At 36.6% G+C, this 16,742-nt stretch overlaps 1 protein-coding gene across 1 annotated transcript in view; it reads left to right on the forward strand.

Moving 5' to 3' along the window:
* The window catches only part of PTPRK (protein tyrosine phosphatase receptor type K), a 395,041-nt gene that overhangs the window by 368,038 nt on the left and 10,261 nt on the right, over window positions 1–16,742 (forward strand). Inside the window, exons 19-29 of the mRNA XM_090136137.1 lie at window positions 154–165; window positions 1,275–1,459; window positions 3,193–3,280; window positions 4,256–4,332; window positions 7,041–7,077; window positions 9,293–9,390; window positions 10,065–10,181; window positions 10,890–11,044; window positions 12,139–12,274; window positions 12,982–13,131; window positions 13,702–13,875. Of these exons, the coding sequence (XP_089992263.1) occupies window positions 154–165; window positions 1,275–1,459; window positions 3,193–3,280; window positions 4,256–4,332; window positions 7,041–7,077; window positions 9,293–9,390; window positions 10,065–10,181; window positions 10,890–11,044; window positions 12,139–12,274; window positions 12,982–13,131; window positions 13,702–13,875 (1,229 nt within the window). The remainder of the gene's footprint in view (window positions 1–153; window positions 166–1,274; window positions 1,460–3,192; window positions 3,281–4,255; window positions 4,333–7,040; window positions 7,078–9,292; window positions 9,391–10,064; window positions 10,182–10,889; window positions 11,045–12,138; window positions 12,275–12,981; window positions 13,132–13,701; window positions 13,876–16,742) is intronic.

A 16,742-nucleotide genomic window follows, 5' to 3' on the forward strand; every position in this document is an offset into this window, starting at 1 on the left:
AATGTAGCCCTTATATTTTTAAAACTGCTTTCATTTGTGAAGGTTTAACAACTTTTAATGTCATTTTATTCTAGTCATTTTCTAATATAATCCTGAAATACATTTCTTATGTTCTGTTCACTTGTTGTTTTTTGCTGCTTCAATGGGTTAAAGTGCCTATTACTGGTAAGTATATAGCATGGAATGGGAAAAACTGAAAATTCTGAATTGTTTTGAATTGTATATAATTTAATATGATTGACTGCTGCATGTCACTCACATTATTAAGCAATGTAGTGAGGCATTAATGCACTGAAATTAGCAACTCGTGTGACAGTTCAAGGGAATCAGGTTTCTTACTAGGATATCTCATTCTAGAAGGCATTAACAGGTTTTGCATTTTGGCAGAATTGAAGTAAATCCAACCCTTGGAGTGTCTGTTTTTTTTTTCCTGATTTTTACTTCTTAATCTGGATTCTTTGCAAGGAAACTTGTAGACTGATTGCAAAGAAATAAATGAATGTAGGATCAGGTCAGCTATTCCCTGCTCATTTCCATAGTTACTTTCCAAAAAGATTTCAATTGGAACCTTCGTTCCTCTGTATTGCCAATTTACAATATTTCACAGAAGAAATTGGCTAAATGTGATCATTTCACCCAGTTTTAATGTTTGGTTTTGATAAAAGGATTAGTGTGATATAGGGCATTGAAGGAGATTTCTATATTTGTGCAGAGTAAAAATGGCAGCTAAAATCAACGTACTCAGCAGTTTTATTTTTCTACTAAAGATTTGACTTAAAATAAGCACTCTGAACTCTTGATTCTTCTCCTCAGACAGAGCTGGTCTTCTGAAGCTATGGCAGAATTTCTTCAGTGTTTTAGTTGGTTTTCTCAGTTTGCTGTTTGTTGGCTTTAGAAAAATGATGTGCTGATAACTCTACATGGCTATTAAAATTTATTGTTTAAGGTGTAAAATTACTGATGATACATATTAACCATTAAAAAGTTACTTTGGATTATAGAGGCTGGAATTCACAAGTACGTTAATGTCATAAAGTTTTGTAGCTTCAAATAGAATGCCCTTCAGACTTCTGTAGGGTTGCAAACTTTTGAATGTGTTTGAAGTTAAATTATTTTATGTCCTTCCCAAGATCTATATGTTGGAGAGTAAGTACTTTACATTCACATAAATTAGACATATTTTTGAAGGAAGAGGCTGAAAAATAGATACTGATACGTCTGACAGCAAATATTGCTCCATGGGTACCTAATGTGTTGATTTCTTTTGATCACAGATGAAAATCACAGCGCAACAGCAGAGTCCAGTCGCCTCCTGGATGTCCCCCGTTACCTATGTGAAGGCACAGAGTCCCCCTACCAGACCGGGCAGCTGCACCCTGCCATCAGAGTGGCTGATCTACTGCAGCACATTAACCTGATGAAGACTTCTGACAGCTATGGATTTAAAGAGGAGTATGAGGTGAGATCTTTAGTGGTTTAACTTGCAAAATATTTTCCTAGCAAAAAAATTATTTTTGAAAGCTGCAGCCCTTAGTTTGCACTCCATTACAAAAGGATGCAGCTAAATGTCATTGGACTACGTGAAAATAAAATAAAAATAAGCAGGCAGAAGATTCCTTGGTATGTAACCCAAAAGTGAAATAGTGATTGGAGAGCAGTGGTTTGAGCTGTTACAAGTGCCTGGAAAAAACACTGTGTGTTTTCTTGTGGGTATGAGAAAACATGCCCTGCTGAATGTTTTTGATATATTGTAAGAATTTGCCACCTCTTCTCTGCTTCTTAATTGAAATTCTGTAATCAGTTATGTGAGTTTTCCTAGCCATCTTCAATTCAGATCTAGATTAGGTTAAAGTGATGATTTAACCTGGCTGGTTTTGCCAGAAGCACAGACTGGAAGCACTACTTTGATTTATTTAGACATCTCAGTAGGGCAGTACTGGGGCTAAACTCCATCTGAGAAGCAGTAAAGAAGTTCTGAGGGTTGTGACTTCGTGAGGTCCTTATTAGATCTGCCTGAGCATGTCCACTTGCAACTTTAATTTAAAAAGGAAAACCCAAAATTTTCAGCACTGGGGGCAGAAGATGAGTACAGATTCGTTTCATTTCCGATTGCTAAACCTTTTTTGTGATTCTTTGGGATTAGAACATCAGGCACAAGGTAAAGATGGGAATGATACTGCCAAGGTCGCATGCAATACAGCTAGGTTTAAAATGACTTTTCTCTGAGTAAGCAATCTCTTCTGACTCAGTTTTCAACCTTCTCTCCTTTCTGCAGCTGTCTCTACTGTAACATAAGAACTGGACTAAATAAATGTGTGGTTTTTAAAAGAATATTATTCTCTTTTCCTCTCTTTTACTTAAATACACTTCGTTACACTCTGCCTACCTTCAGTGTCAAGGACTGCTTGGGGAGGGTTGTCCCTGATCCCGTATCAGGTGTTGTCCTGCTTACTACTTTCTCTACTGCCATACGTGACATCTTTGCCCTGGCTTGTGCTTCTGCATGTGCATTAAAGTTTTGTTTCCGTGGCTGCTGTGTACTTTCTGGAGCTAACTTGTCCAGCTCAGGATAAGAGAACATCTGGAAGGAGGCAGTAGTATAGACCTGCAACAGCTGTAAAATATCTACAGGCTATGAAGAAAAATCCCAGGAGGAGCAAAGTCTACATCTATCACTACTGAGAGATCAGACTCTTAAGAAGAGATCAAAAATTCTAAATAATTTTGCTATTGGCTAGAGGGAGGGACATGAGTAAAAACAGCATGAACAATAAACACTGACAGAGGAGGCTTTCTGATGGCTCTGTAGAAAGAAAAGCCATTGCACAAAACTGTATGAGGAAAGCAATGTAATGTAAACAGGTTACGTATTACGACATTCTGTAAGAAGGGTGATCTATCTACCTGTGTTTTCTCAACTTGCAGTGGTTCATCTGTAATAAGGGTGTGTGTGCATGTTTAGCCTTCCAGCAGAATTTGAGATTTGGATTCCCTCAGTGACTTACTCATTGACCCATATCAGTCACAGGGAGGAAGAGCCTTCCTCCCTCTTTAGACTGCAGTGCCGTCTGGCTGACCAGAGCAGACAAGCAGAGCCAACTTACTTTATGGTAGGGAAGTTCTTTTAAATGGTTATTTTTGGAGGTAAATTAATGGTCGGAATGTTTTCTTTCGGAACATTTTTATTTATAGAGTTTCTTTGAGGGGCAGTCAGCTTCTTGGGATGTCGCTAAGAAGGATCAAAACAGAGCAAAGAATCGCTATGGAAACATTATAGCATGTGAGTATCAGTGTGCATGGTTTTAGTGATAGACATATTCCTGTAGTACTTGTTTCATGTTCTCTCCTTAAAAAGTCCCTGGTGGCATATCTACTAATTATCCCAATCAGGGAAGGATGGCAGTGCCTTTTTTGGGACTTTTTTTTGTCCTTCACAGTTCCACTTACTTTTTCTTTGCCTCTCTGTTGTACAAGCTGTGGTAAGCATATAACAGTGACAAGCTAACACTCATTGGGGTGGTAATTCTGAAGTAATTTTCTACAGTCATAATTTATTTCAGGTAATGCTAACAGCTTCGAAACTTATCTGGTTTATGTTATTTGTCGTTGGTACATCTGAATTGCAGTTGTTTAAAGCTGATTATTAAAAATAACATGATTAAAATCAGAGAGTTCTGTCTCTTGTCTTTAGGCATAAAGTTTCAATAGTTTAGATTCATCATCTGGGATAATGCAATTTGTTATTGTTTTACAAAAGCGATTGAATGTACAGGAAAGAAGCTACTGGAGAGGCCCCTGAACTGGTAGGGTTATCTTCATCAAATCCAAAGTGTGTTGCTCATGGCTACTTTGTGACTTTCTTATTTTCTTTGAAATGTCAGTATGAACTTGAAACAGACTGGGGCTGGAAATAAGGGAACAGTAATCGTTATTTCTGGATTTCTAGATGCCCATCAGTGGATCTGGTTTTGAAAGGGATTTTGAGCAAGTAACCTGGGTTCTTTGTGTCCTTTTACTGCATGTAACACTGTGATGCATTTCAGCTACACTTAATTAAATTTAATGGATGTTTTTCAAGTAATTGGAGATCACAGACAAAATGACTCTTAGTAGTTCTTTGTAAACACTTATATTTAAGGGCTAAAAATTGTATTGTGCTTGTGTCAGCAGATTTTGGTTTTCTAGTGGACTTACCATAATATTTTAGTTTAAAATCACACTTCAAAAAGGCACCATAACCACTTGGTTTTTACAGATGACCACTCCAGGGTGATTTTGCAACCTGTTGAAGATGATCCATCTTCAGATTACATTAATGCCAACTACATAGATGTGAGTGGATTGCACAGCTTTCTCTCTCTCAATCTAATACCTTCTCTATGTGAAAATATTGCATGTTATGCCTACAAATTTATTGAAAGCTTTCTTTTATTAAGAACAAAATGTACACTTTCCTTGTTCTACGTCCTAGTACTCACTGACATTGTTGTGCTTTCTTTCACATCTGACTTTGGTTTGGGCTGTAGATTTGGCTGTACAGGGATGTAAGTACCACTATATGTGAATAACGACATCCTATTGTAAATATTTAATATAGATATTGTTATTAATTAGTTTGCTCTTCTATTTTTGTCGTAAGATTACTGTGCATGCCTCATCTAATTTATATCATCTCTTTCTTTAAAAAATTTCCTTTGGTGTGAATATGTTTTGTACATGTTTTGAAAAGTTAATTTAGACTTGTAATGTAGCACTGAATATTGTTTGATAATTCGGGTGAATCTGTCTGTTAAAGAAAACTTAGTGTACGCTTCTTTCTTTTCTTTTTTTTCCTTTTTTTTCGTTTTTCTTTTTTTTTTCTTTTTTTTTTCTTTTTTCAATGATGATGATAATAATTTCACCCACTAGCTTTTATTTTCTCCTTCCCATTTATATGTGAGAAACTGGATAGTATACTGTTCTGTAGTCATTTGAATATGTGCCTGTGAAGTAGTTGTAATATCTGTTTGGCAAACAGGAAGTGATGATGGCCTTTGTGGGTTTTGTTAGCTTCTTTGTTTTCAACAACAATATAGACAAAATGAATATTTAGCTGATATTTTTTGTAAGGTACTAATTTAGATATTATAAAGTATATACACAAACATACATATAGATACATACATTTAATGTAGTAGAAATTTCTTCACCTGCAGAAAAAAAGTCCTAAGATTGAAATTCAATACTTTGATTAAAATATAAATTAAAAAAAGCTGTTATGAATAGGAAATTTGAACTATTTCTGCCATGTGTTCTGGTTAATAAAATAAAACTTTAACACATGAGGAACAAAAGACTTGTGGCATTCATAGCAATTCAAATGAATATGAAATGGCTATTAAGAGTGTTTTTAAAATACATGGGTTTGATTTCTTTGTAATTGCATATTACTCATTTTTCTTGTCCACTGTTAGTCGATGAATTGTTTAAAACTGTCTGAGCTTCCATGGATAAAAAGATTTAGCTCCAGGTATACCGCTGTCTTTTTATTTTCGTACGTTATATGGCAATCTCTCTGAAGTGTTAGGCCTTTGATATTTTGCCTGGGGCTTTAAACAACAAAATTCTCCCAATTCTGTAGTAATTCCAGTTCCCTTAGGACATTGTTTTTCTTATTTAGAAGTAAATAGGATCTCATTATAACCAAACAGGAAGGCTACAAGTTAAAACTAGCATTCTGTAATTTTAAAGTGACACTTTTACCTTCTGGAAAGAATCACCAAATGTTAAAGAGGGTAGCACTTGTTGCAATTTAATAATTTGAAGTTGGGGTTCGATCTTATGGACTCCAGGAGAATATTTTTTTCAATATTTTGATGTAGTCTTGTCCTCATGTGAAGTCAAGAGTAGGATGCTCAAAAGTCATTTCATAAGCCCTAAAGGAAAGTGTTTTCCATCTAGACAAAATAATGAAGCAGTCCATAGGAAAGGATATAAACTCCTTGGGTACACTGAAATCCTTCAGTTTAGTAGCTAGAATTGTGTATTGGGAATCCAAGGACTCCTGAAGCCCTATAATACAATACTTGATTCAAGTCACTTAATAAATCCATAACTTAGGAAATAATTGGAGTTACTCCTTTCCTTGCATGTAGTGAAATTTTGTATTGTCTTCTTACCAATAATGCATATTTCCTTCATCTTTGTATATCATCTTTATATATAATGTTGCTGGCACTGATCAAAATAGTCTCATTGGCTTCCTCAAGAGCAGAATCTGTTTGTCCTGTAGTTTTTATACAAACAATTGCTGTTTAATGCCATACAATATAGTTAGTATTGGCATATAGTATATATTGGCAGTATAGTTAGCGTTGACCCAGCTAATTGGAAAAGCTTGATTATTGTGCAAAGTTGTATATCTGTATTCGTATGTAAATATAAATATGTATGTGTATATACTCATGCATATCATGTCTAGTTCAGTACATGCACACTTTGTGCAGTAGTGTAAAATTCTGCAGCTAATTCCCCAGCAGTATGACCTTGATTCTGTGTGCACGCAGCACACTGTCCAGCTCTGCCATGGGAAATATTTTATTTATAGATTGAGTATAAACCTCTTTGTGCCTTATAGTAACTCTATGAGAAGGCAAAATTATGTTTTTATGATTTTTGGTTTTTATTTGTTTTGTCTTTTTGTAATGTTGAAAGAGTTGAGTACACTGACCAACTATTGAGATAATCTGATGACAAAGACAGTTTTTACTAAATTTTAAATAAAAGCCTCATTGTATTCGGCTGGAAAGATAATGTCAAGAGAGGACTAGTTTTTAGGTCCAGTGTCTATTTAAGTCAGATGTTATTTCCATTTTATTTGTTGTCATTCAAACCTTTTCAGGATTAACAGCTTTTTTAGGGTTTGAGCTTCATGCTGTTCTTAAATATTGGTTTATTCTGAAAAGGTTGTCTAGACACAAGAATTCTGTAGTACATCATGCTTTATTTTCTCCTCCCCAATAGTAATATGATACTCAAACCTACCCGTATTATTCTTTTAGGGATATCAGAGACCAAGTCACTACATTGCAACCCAAGGTAAGAATCTGTCAGTATTAATCCAACCTAATATGTGCTCTTTGCAATATCCAGGGACATTTTTCTAAAATGAAAGTAGATTAAATTAAAGTGTATCCAATATTGAGTGTTGTTATCTTGTGTTATGGTAAATTAACATAGCATGTTTAGGAGGAATGTGAATAAATGCAAAAAATGCTCTTATTTGTCATGTTAATTATATATTGAGCAATTCTTTCAGTGATAAATTCAGCTGATAAAGTCACTACCTACTACCGTGATTTCCAATTATGAAGATGAATAGAGAGCGGAAGTATGTGGACAGGGAATGGTTTCAACCTGTCTTAAGGCATTTTTTTTCCCACACTGCAATGTTTTATTTTACTGTTATGGATTTAGTCCAGGATGGAGATGGAAAGATAAGTTTAGCACTATCTCAGCAAATCTGGGTAATGCAAGCCCCAAGATGGACAAAGCATCTCTGTAGAAGGAAAGGAGGAAAATTGTTATAGTATAACATACTGCTAAATAAAAAGGGGAGTAAGAGGAAAAAATTGAATTTCTATGGAGATTATTCATTTTGTATTTCTGATAAAACTCCTCACAGTGAGGAAAAATGAATAGATTAGACTAAAATTGCAATGAAATGCCAGGAGCTATGAATTAAAATAAAAATAATTAGATTTAGAAGTGTCATTATTTCATCTGGGAGTATAATCAGATAGCTGGCTGGAAATATCTTCTTATTAGTGCCCTTGGTTGATTGTAAGTCTACACAAAAAGGGGCAAACTAGATGCTTGTTTTAAAGCAGGATGTGTATATTTCTGTCCACACTTTTTTATTTATGTGCAAGTGCTATTTAAGCTGGTATCTCTATGGTTAAGTCTACATTTGCATTTTATTTTTGTTTTACTGTGTAAATTGTAGCACACTGTATTGTGTACAGGTACAAAAATTGGTTGCTGCTTTAGTGTGCACATTGTTTTAGTTTCAGCTGGGATGGAATTGGTTTTCTTCAAGGTGCCTGGTATGATGCTATGTTTTGGTTTTAGGAGAAGAACAATGTTAATAACACACTGATGTTTCTAGTTGCTGCAAAGCAGTGTGGTACAGAGCCAAGGCCATTCCAGCTTCTCAACTCCTGCTAGCAAAGGGCTGGGGGGAGCCCAGGAAGCTGGGAGGGGACAGAATCAGGACAACTGACTTAAACTGGCCAAAGTGGTATTTCATATTATGTTCCATATTGTATGACATTGTTTGGAAAGAGAGCACTGAAAGGAGTGGGCATTCATTTCCCTCCCTTCTGCTGTCTGGGGGGCTGGGTGGGCATCAGTCAGGGGTTGGAGAGCAATTGCTTGTGCAATTTGTCACAATTTGTATACATTGATATATACATATATAGTCACAGATATTATACTTTTCTTTATCTTAGTAAGTAATTTTATCTCAACCTTCAAGTTCTACTTCATTGTGTTAGTTTTTTTTTAATTTTCTTCCCATCCCACTGGGAAGGGGGAGAGTGAGCGAACAACTGCGTAGTCCTGAGCCACCTGCTGGGTTAAACCACAACATACATGAAGGATCAAGTTTGGTGCATGTCATGCGCAGCAGTGCTACAGTACTGCTATACTGTGGTAGAGTGCTGTTTCTGAGATAGGTGTAACGTGGCAAAAGCCACTGTCACTCAATCAAATGCATCTGATCCCTGCAGCAGAGCAGGAGGCAAAACTTAAACAAGTGTTCCTTGTTTTCTTTTTAGAAGTATACTTAAATAAGTTTAAATGCCTTTGTGCTTCAGCATCTGTTGATGGCTGCTCTCTTTGCTGGCATTGAGATGGCAGTGAATGCAGTCTATGGCCTCTCCCACTGCCGGTATTACTACCAGTTGTTGAACATCCAAAGAAATTCATACTCAACATGTTATTTAAAAAATGTAAAGCAAACATAGTATAGATTTAGTTACGTGTTGTTATATCCTTGTAGTTTTCAAGCCACTTCCAGTGATTCATTTATTTCATGTGGTAATTCAGTTAAACTGAGAAAACTGAGCACTAGTTAGCAATAACAATGTAGGCCGGAAACTGCTGTGAAGGTGTGATAATGTGGTTTCATGAAGCTTTCATCTTTGAGCAAGTGCATTCATGCATGCCATCTCTGTAAAGAAATGGATTTTATTTTTAGCATTCACTTTGTCTGTTATTTTGCTGCATGTGTCACCTGGCATTTTTCTTACAGGTCCAGTTCATGAGACTGTGTATGATTTTTGGAGAATGATATGGCAGGAGCAATCGGCTTGTGTTGTGATGGTCACAAACTTAGTGGAAGTTGGAAGAGTAAGTTTTTGTTTCTTCTGATACTGCAGGCCTAAAGAAAAACCTGCTGACAAAACGTGTCACTAGCAGAATGTAGGCAAGTCTTGTGAAGGAGAGGAGAGAAGAGAAAAGGGGAGAATTGACAGTCCACACATCAGTGCAGATTACAGTATTGTGTGAGAACAAAGCTAACTGCCGCTATGTTGGTTTTGTTGAGTGAAAAATCATCTGAAGACAAAATTCATTTCTGCATATTAGGTAACTGAAATGAGTACAGTAAGTGGAGTACTGATTAAATGTACTTCTATATCAGTGAATAGAAATCAGCAAATTGTTTACAGTATATCAGTAACTATCCCTCAGGGAATAATATATCTGAGATTACTTGCAATGGTTTGATTACTGATATGAAATGCATCCCAGTTTAACATAAGTGGAAATGTATCCCATAGTTTGACTCTAAAATTTTTAAAAAGCTAATTTAGAAATGAATTTGGTATGTTACTGCAGCTATATAAAGCAGCATAAACTCTCTGTAACTAGTACTTGACCTGACAGAAAAACGATTAGCTGTGACAAGTCACATGAGTTTGTGGTCATTTTGGAAAAGTATGGTGTAACGTAGTACGTGCAGTAACATATCTTCAAGGTTTTATTTTTCTTGGATGTAAAGTGGTTCCTCATTTTATATTTAGGTCAAGTGTTACAAATATTGGCCTGACGACACAGAAGTTTATGGTGACTTCAAGGTGACTTGTGTAGAGATGGAGCCCCTGGCAGAGTACGTGGTCAGGACCTTCACTCTTGGAAGGGTGAGCACATTTTGAAAGGGTTCAGAAAAATACTATTCCCTGATGGCAAGAAGTAAGTTGGGGACTGTGCTTCCATGTGTTCAGGTGGGATACCAAATCCCTCTGTTTGGTTAAGTCCACAGCATAGGCAGCCATGGAACCAGGTCTTTCCACTCATGTCACTCTGGATTTCAGTTTCCCCAGAAATGTTGACTGCTACCATCCCCTTTCTTACATTCACCTTTTCTCTGTAGCCAGACTTCTGAGCTGAGCTCAAGTACTCTGTTAGGAATCATGCCATTCATTTCCTTTCGCTCTGCCCTGAATGCAGCTGAGTCAATCTCAGTTAATCAAAGAACAAACTCTGTGAATGCAAGATATATGATACAGCTGTGGTCCTCTGATACATTATTATACTTGCCTGTGGATGTTGAGAACTTACTGTCAATGAGCAGAAGTTCTGAAAATTGATGCAAATTACATCTAAGTATAGAAAAACTATCTAATGAGGCAAAACTAGCATACTATAATAGCAAAAGAATGATGAACTTCAAAATGGAAATTAAAATACAATAATGTCTTTACACTTTATATGTTCTTTGCTTTAAATAATTGGGGAAATGATGAAAATAGCATGTAGGTTCTATCACTGATGCCATTATTTGAGTCAAAGGATATCTTATCTGTGAAATACTTTGAAATTCATAACCTTTTTTTTGCCTTTTACAGAGAGGCTACAATGAAATCCGTGAAGTCAAACAGTTTCATTTCACTGGCTGGCCAGATCATGGAGTTCCTTACAATGCTACAGGCCTGCTTTCATTTATACGAAGAGTCAAATTATCTAATCCTCCTAGTGCAGGACCTATTGTCGTCCACTGCAGGTGTGTGCAGATGTGGTACACTGATTTTTTCCACAGCTGTGTATGTGAGAATTTGTAATAGTTTCTTGTGAAGCATTCATCATTTTGAAGTGTTTTGGGTTTTGTTTTTTTCATTTTGAATTACCTGATTCAAACTGCAGTAGGATTTAGTTGTCTACAGCAACATTTGAAAATAGCTGAATTCTAATACTGCTTTCCTAACTGGTATGGCCAAAGATTTGCTTTTTCCTGCAGGAACTGAACCAGCTAAAGTAATTTTATATTCCTGGCTACCATTAGGTAACCTACTGTCTGATTTTGTGACAGGATTCAAGAAGTGTAGATAAAGCTGTGTGATAATCTAGCATTATATATAATGTTGGAACAGATTATTAATTAAATCTATGTAAACAAGTAGATGAACGAAGATAGAATGAGGTTAGTGGCAACAGGTACAGGCTGTTGTTTCCTGTGCAAGTTTTGCAAGGGTTGTATTGTTAAGACACAGTCTTTTGATGATTTCCTTTCAGCTTGTCAAATGTTCAATTACATACTACAGATAAAGTTACTAACTCTTTACAGATTTTAAAATGTTAAGATTCTCTATGCAAAAATTGTCATTAGCTTTATATAAAATTGAAATAAATCAAGCAAGAATCTGTGGGACACTGCAGCCTAAACCAGTTTAGTGCTTGGCTGATAAAATGAACACTTTAATTTCTGACTGTAAGATATCACTTAGAAATCATCCCTAATCTTTTATTAAATAAAGACAAGATCTGTCATATTTTGAAGTGCATGAGCTTAATAATCTTCCAAATTTAATTTCAAGTAACTTCTTTTTTACTCTATGCATTGATTTAGGTGATAAAAAGAGAAAAACAGATGCTTTTTGCTATTACTCAGTTAATCAAATCTGATTAAAAAAGGTTGTTTGGGGCACACCAAAAGTTTTTAAAAAGACATTATGAAGGAGAGAAAATTAATATTTGGTAGTGGTTGTGATGAAAAAAGAACTGAATGGTTTTACAAATAATGCTCACAGCAGCGAGTTTATAAATTTTATAGGTGTTTTCATGGGGCTATTTCTAACAGTGTTTACTGCTCCTCTTCAGTGCTGGTGCTGGACGCACAGGTTGCTATATTGTGATTGATATCATGCTAGACATGGCAGAAAGAGAAGGCGTTGTGGATATCTACAACTGTGTCAAAGCATTACGGTCCCGTCGCATCAACATGGTACAGACAGAGGTAAAGTAGTTTTCCTTCAAAGCACCTGATGCTTTCTGAAATATGCCTGATTAGAATTTCAGTGTTACTAGCCAAAGAGCAGACAGTGGACAAGAGCTGGGGGATAGTTGCCTCCATTGGGAGGCACTGCTGTGTGCCAAGGTCATGCAACAAACCTGTCAGCTCTTTCTGTCATCATACAAGTGAGTACTTGCCTGACTTTGTAACAAAGGGAAAGCCAGAAAAATAATGGGAAGAAATGCTTCCTATAGAGACACACTTGATTTTACAATCAACCTAGCTACTAGGTAATTGGTGTACTAGCTCGCATACACACACACAAGGAGAACACAGCATGCCAAATAATTGCTAATCACAGGTAGTGCTTGAAGCAATTTACACTTTCTGCTAGTACTGTAAGAAAAACTGTTTTTGAAAAATAAAATGAAAAAAGACAGCAAGTCCCTGGCATATATACAGAAACCCACAAGCACCACTAGAAAAATGAGCCCCTCAAATAATTTGCTGTGTCTGTGCTTTTAAGTTTTACTAACTTAAAATTGGTTCCCGATTATGACAAGAGTGTTTGTACTAAAGCAGTATTTAATGGATTGATGGACAGTACCTTGTTTGAGTTTTACAGTGTGCAGATCTATTTTTCTGAAAAGAAGGAAAGATTGGTTGTTTTTAAATGACAATAATTCTTGTTTCTTTGTGTAATTTGGTAGGAGCAGTACATCTTTATTCATGATGCCATTCTAGAAGCTTGCCTGTGTGGGGAAACTGCCATTCCTGTCTGTGAATTCAAAGCTGCTTATTTTGATATGATTAGAATAGACTCTCAGACAAACTCTTCACATCTCAAAGATGAGTTTCAGGTATTCACAGCTTTTACTAACTCTTCACCTGTCAACTTTTTTTTTTTTTTTTTTTTTTTTTGCCTGTAGATACATTTAATTTATTTTAAGGGAAAGAATTTTCATATCATATTTATAGCATTTTATCTCTTACTTGTATTCCACAAAATAAAGTATCCATGTTTACATGCTTTGCAGAGTTACTTTAAATATGAAATACCACTCTTTGAATAACATTTCAGTAAGTATCTGTCTGGAATAAAGAGCACTGGCTGAGAACCAGAGAGAGTTTCGGCTTGTGTGGAAAGGATCCTCTTTGCTTTATTCCTTTCAAAGGGGATGGTGTCTGGTGGAAGCCATTCAGTGATACTTGGAGCATCTTTAATGCCCTCAAAAAGCCTTAGTGTCCTTATCATACAGATTGGAGCTCTTATTTGAAATGTATTTTTATTCTCATCAAAACATATAAGATTTTTTTGCTAATGCTTTATGTTTTCTCACATTGCAATATTTTAAATTAATAACTTAGTGAATCTTGAGAATGTTGTCTGTAATGCTGGTGTATTAAAGTAAGTCTCCTCTTTTTCTTAGACCCTGAATTCTGTTACCCCTCGCCTGCAAGCCGAGGACTGCAGCATAGCTTGCTTGCCAAGGAACCATGACAAGAACCGCTTCATGGATATGCTGCCACCTGACAGATGTCTGCCCTTCTTAATTACTATTGATGGGGAGAGCAGCAACTACATCAATGCAGCTCTTATGGATGTAAGAGACTGTCTTCTTTGTCTACATACTGTGCCATGGAAAGCTGTGTAATATGAGAGAAGACAATTACTAGTATAAGAAAGAGTAGTTCTTTCTTAGCATAGTGCCCAGTCTTAAGAAAGAAAGGTGGTGAATGGGAAGGAAAGCCCACCAGCTTGTGTTGCTGGTTCAGAAGGTTTGGTATCTTCAGTCTTTTGCATATTTATGTGACCCACTGGAAAGCTCTCCATTTCAACACCGTTACATAAAGGTTTAGTTTCCAGACCTGAAAATCACAGCAGGATCTCAAAAATCTTATGCTTATCTGGAAGTAAATATTACCAACCTAAGGATGAGGTTACTATCTGTTTTAGGAAAAAAATCTATGTATGTTGAAGTAGAAGAGATAGGGGGAGAGGAAGCAAAATGTTTCTTTGGTATGCTTTGGGGATAGCGTGGGGTTTTTCTGTTGTTTGTATTTTGACTTGTAGCTCTCATATAAAGATTTTTAATCTTTGATGTTTGAGTGGCAGAAGTACTCTCGGGGGAAAAAAGTGAAGTAATGGAAAGAATGGAGGTGAACCTACTTATAAATGTCTTGTTGATAAAGAGGCTCATCAGACATGCTGTCAGATACCTGCCTGTGCCTTCCATTAACACTGCCAAAGTTAGGCCTCTAAAGCCTCTTTTTACTGTAAATACTTCAATAAGTGGCCTGATTTTCAGAACATCTCACTTTCCTCAAAAATGTATTTCTGTCAGAAACTGCAGTGTCAAGAAGAGATTCTGGAATAAAATGGTAAATAGCATCAAAAGTCATCAGGACTGAATGGTATTTGTCCCAGAGCTCTGCGTGAGCTAGTGCAGGAAACGTTTGAACTGCTAGCAAAATACAGTTCCTAATCTCACAATTAGCTATTGTGCCAGAAAAATAGAGTAGCATGTGTGAGACTAATCCATTACAGAGTCATAGAGGCTGAATGGATGAATTAGAGTAGTGAGTAGAATTTTGGTAGCAACCAAAATTGTTTAGAATTGCAGCTAAAATTACATGAAGCACCTGGATAAAATTGATGTGACAGAGACCAACCAGCACATCTATGTGAAGGAGTGTTTGGGGAAAAAGGAAAACAATAGAAACTAAAGGTGGTATGGCAGAAGCAATCTGAGGCAGCAGGCAGAGAGAGAAAGCAAGCAGTGTGTTAATGGAGGCAAGTTTGTACAGACTGAAATGATAGTAATAATGGGAAAGAAAGCAGCAGAAAGCATTATATTATAAAGAAGACATATAACAAAGCTGTCTGTACAGAGTTAAAAATTTGGTTAATGAAAGGGGGGGTTTTTTTGCTCTTTTTTTTTGTGTGATTTTTTTAGTACTGATTTAGTCAGAGAAGAGAATCTCATTGCCGGGAAAAGAGAGTTTCAGTAGCAAAACAGAAATAGAAACTTTCCTATTTCCACAGTGTATTTGTTCCTGTGTTCCCACAAAAAGGTGTCTGCTTCCCAGTGTGACAGCAGATACCCTGCCTGCTCTTTTTGAAGGTCTGATCATCTTAATCTCAGTATGAGTTTTTGTCTCAGGAGAAACCAGAAATGATGGGAAAAGGGCTAGGAAAGCATCAGCTAGTACATGTTTCATTTCTTAAAAATATAAGGGAAGAATTGACAGCTGATGTTCCTCTTTGCTGCTGAGTAGATGGAGGAAGCAGGACACAGGCTGCACCTCAGTATACTTCACACAATGGGGAAAGATAGCAAACTATAGGATAAAAACTATCCTCTTCCTTATTTTATTTTCAAATAGATGCTAAAGGTATTAGTTTGCTATCTTCACAATTTACAGTCAGTAGAAAGGGAAAAAGTATTTTTTCCTTCCTGGACTCAAACTGTGCTCTCTGAGGACATATTAATATATTGCATGTGAAGTTCCCTCATGCCAATCTGCAAGCAAAGTGTTAGAGCTGCCCTGCCAGGTCCCTCTTCTAGGCTAATGTAATCTACTTATTTCAATAAAAAGCATCTAAAATGCTTTTGTATCAGTAGAAGTGCTAAGTACTTAGTGTGGGGGTTCCTGCATTGTGAACAGAAGTCCCAGAATTTTGACTTCAAACTCAACACTTAGGTTCCCATAAGCCTAACAAGGGTATCACCTCCTTACTCTTTTTCTCAGATGAAGCTGTCAGTGCTTTCTTGCCAGTTCCCTTGTTGCAGAATTCTGCCATGCGTAATTGCAGATTGTCTGCATAAAACTTCCATTCTTTTTTCTTCTGATTGCTGCTAGCAAGTCACATCCTAAAGAGACTTAACCCCTCTGCTATTAGTTGTATCTGAGGCAACTTATGCTGGGCTGAAAAACCCTTTGTATTTGTGCATAACTCAGCAACAGAATCTTCTGTCCTGACAGAAAATAGTATTTTGCTGTTTATCCTCTGCTTGTCATGGAAATCAGTTCAGTAATTCTAATGACCAGGACTGAAGTCTAGTAAAAACTGACATCAGCTTGGGATTGCACCTCAGTATACTGTCAGGGATGAGCTTTGTTTGCATCTTAGTTACAGAACTTGTATGTGTCCTGGTGTGTGCAGGGTGACTAGCTGAGACTTTTACACTTCTCTGTGCAGAATAGAAACAGGTTGTCTGCTGAGTCTCCCTGGCACAGTGCCTGAAATGGTACGGCCCTGAGCCTCAGCTTCTGAGCAGAGCCCTTCAGAGCCACTGCTGTGCCATCTGTGCATTTGAACTGTGGTACACAGCCCATCACTGGAGGTCACAGACCTGAGCACAGCAGCGTCCTTGTTCTTACTTGATGCAGTGATGTATTTTTAACATCAGCTTCAGTGAAATCTGCTGTAATTGATGTTACAGCTTTGTTCTATTTATAGTTTATT

This window comes from Phasianus colchicus, chromosome 2 (genome assembly GCF_987193195.1).
Source record: "Phasianus colchicus chromosome 2, bPhaCol1.hap1.1, whole genome shotgun sequence".
Classification (NCBI taxonomy): domain Eukaryota; kingdom Metazoa; phylum Chordata; class Aves; order Galliformes; family Phasianidae; genus Phasianus; species Phasianus colchicus.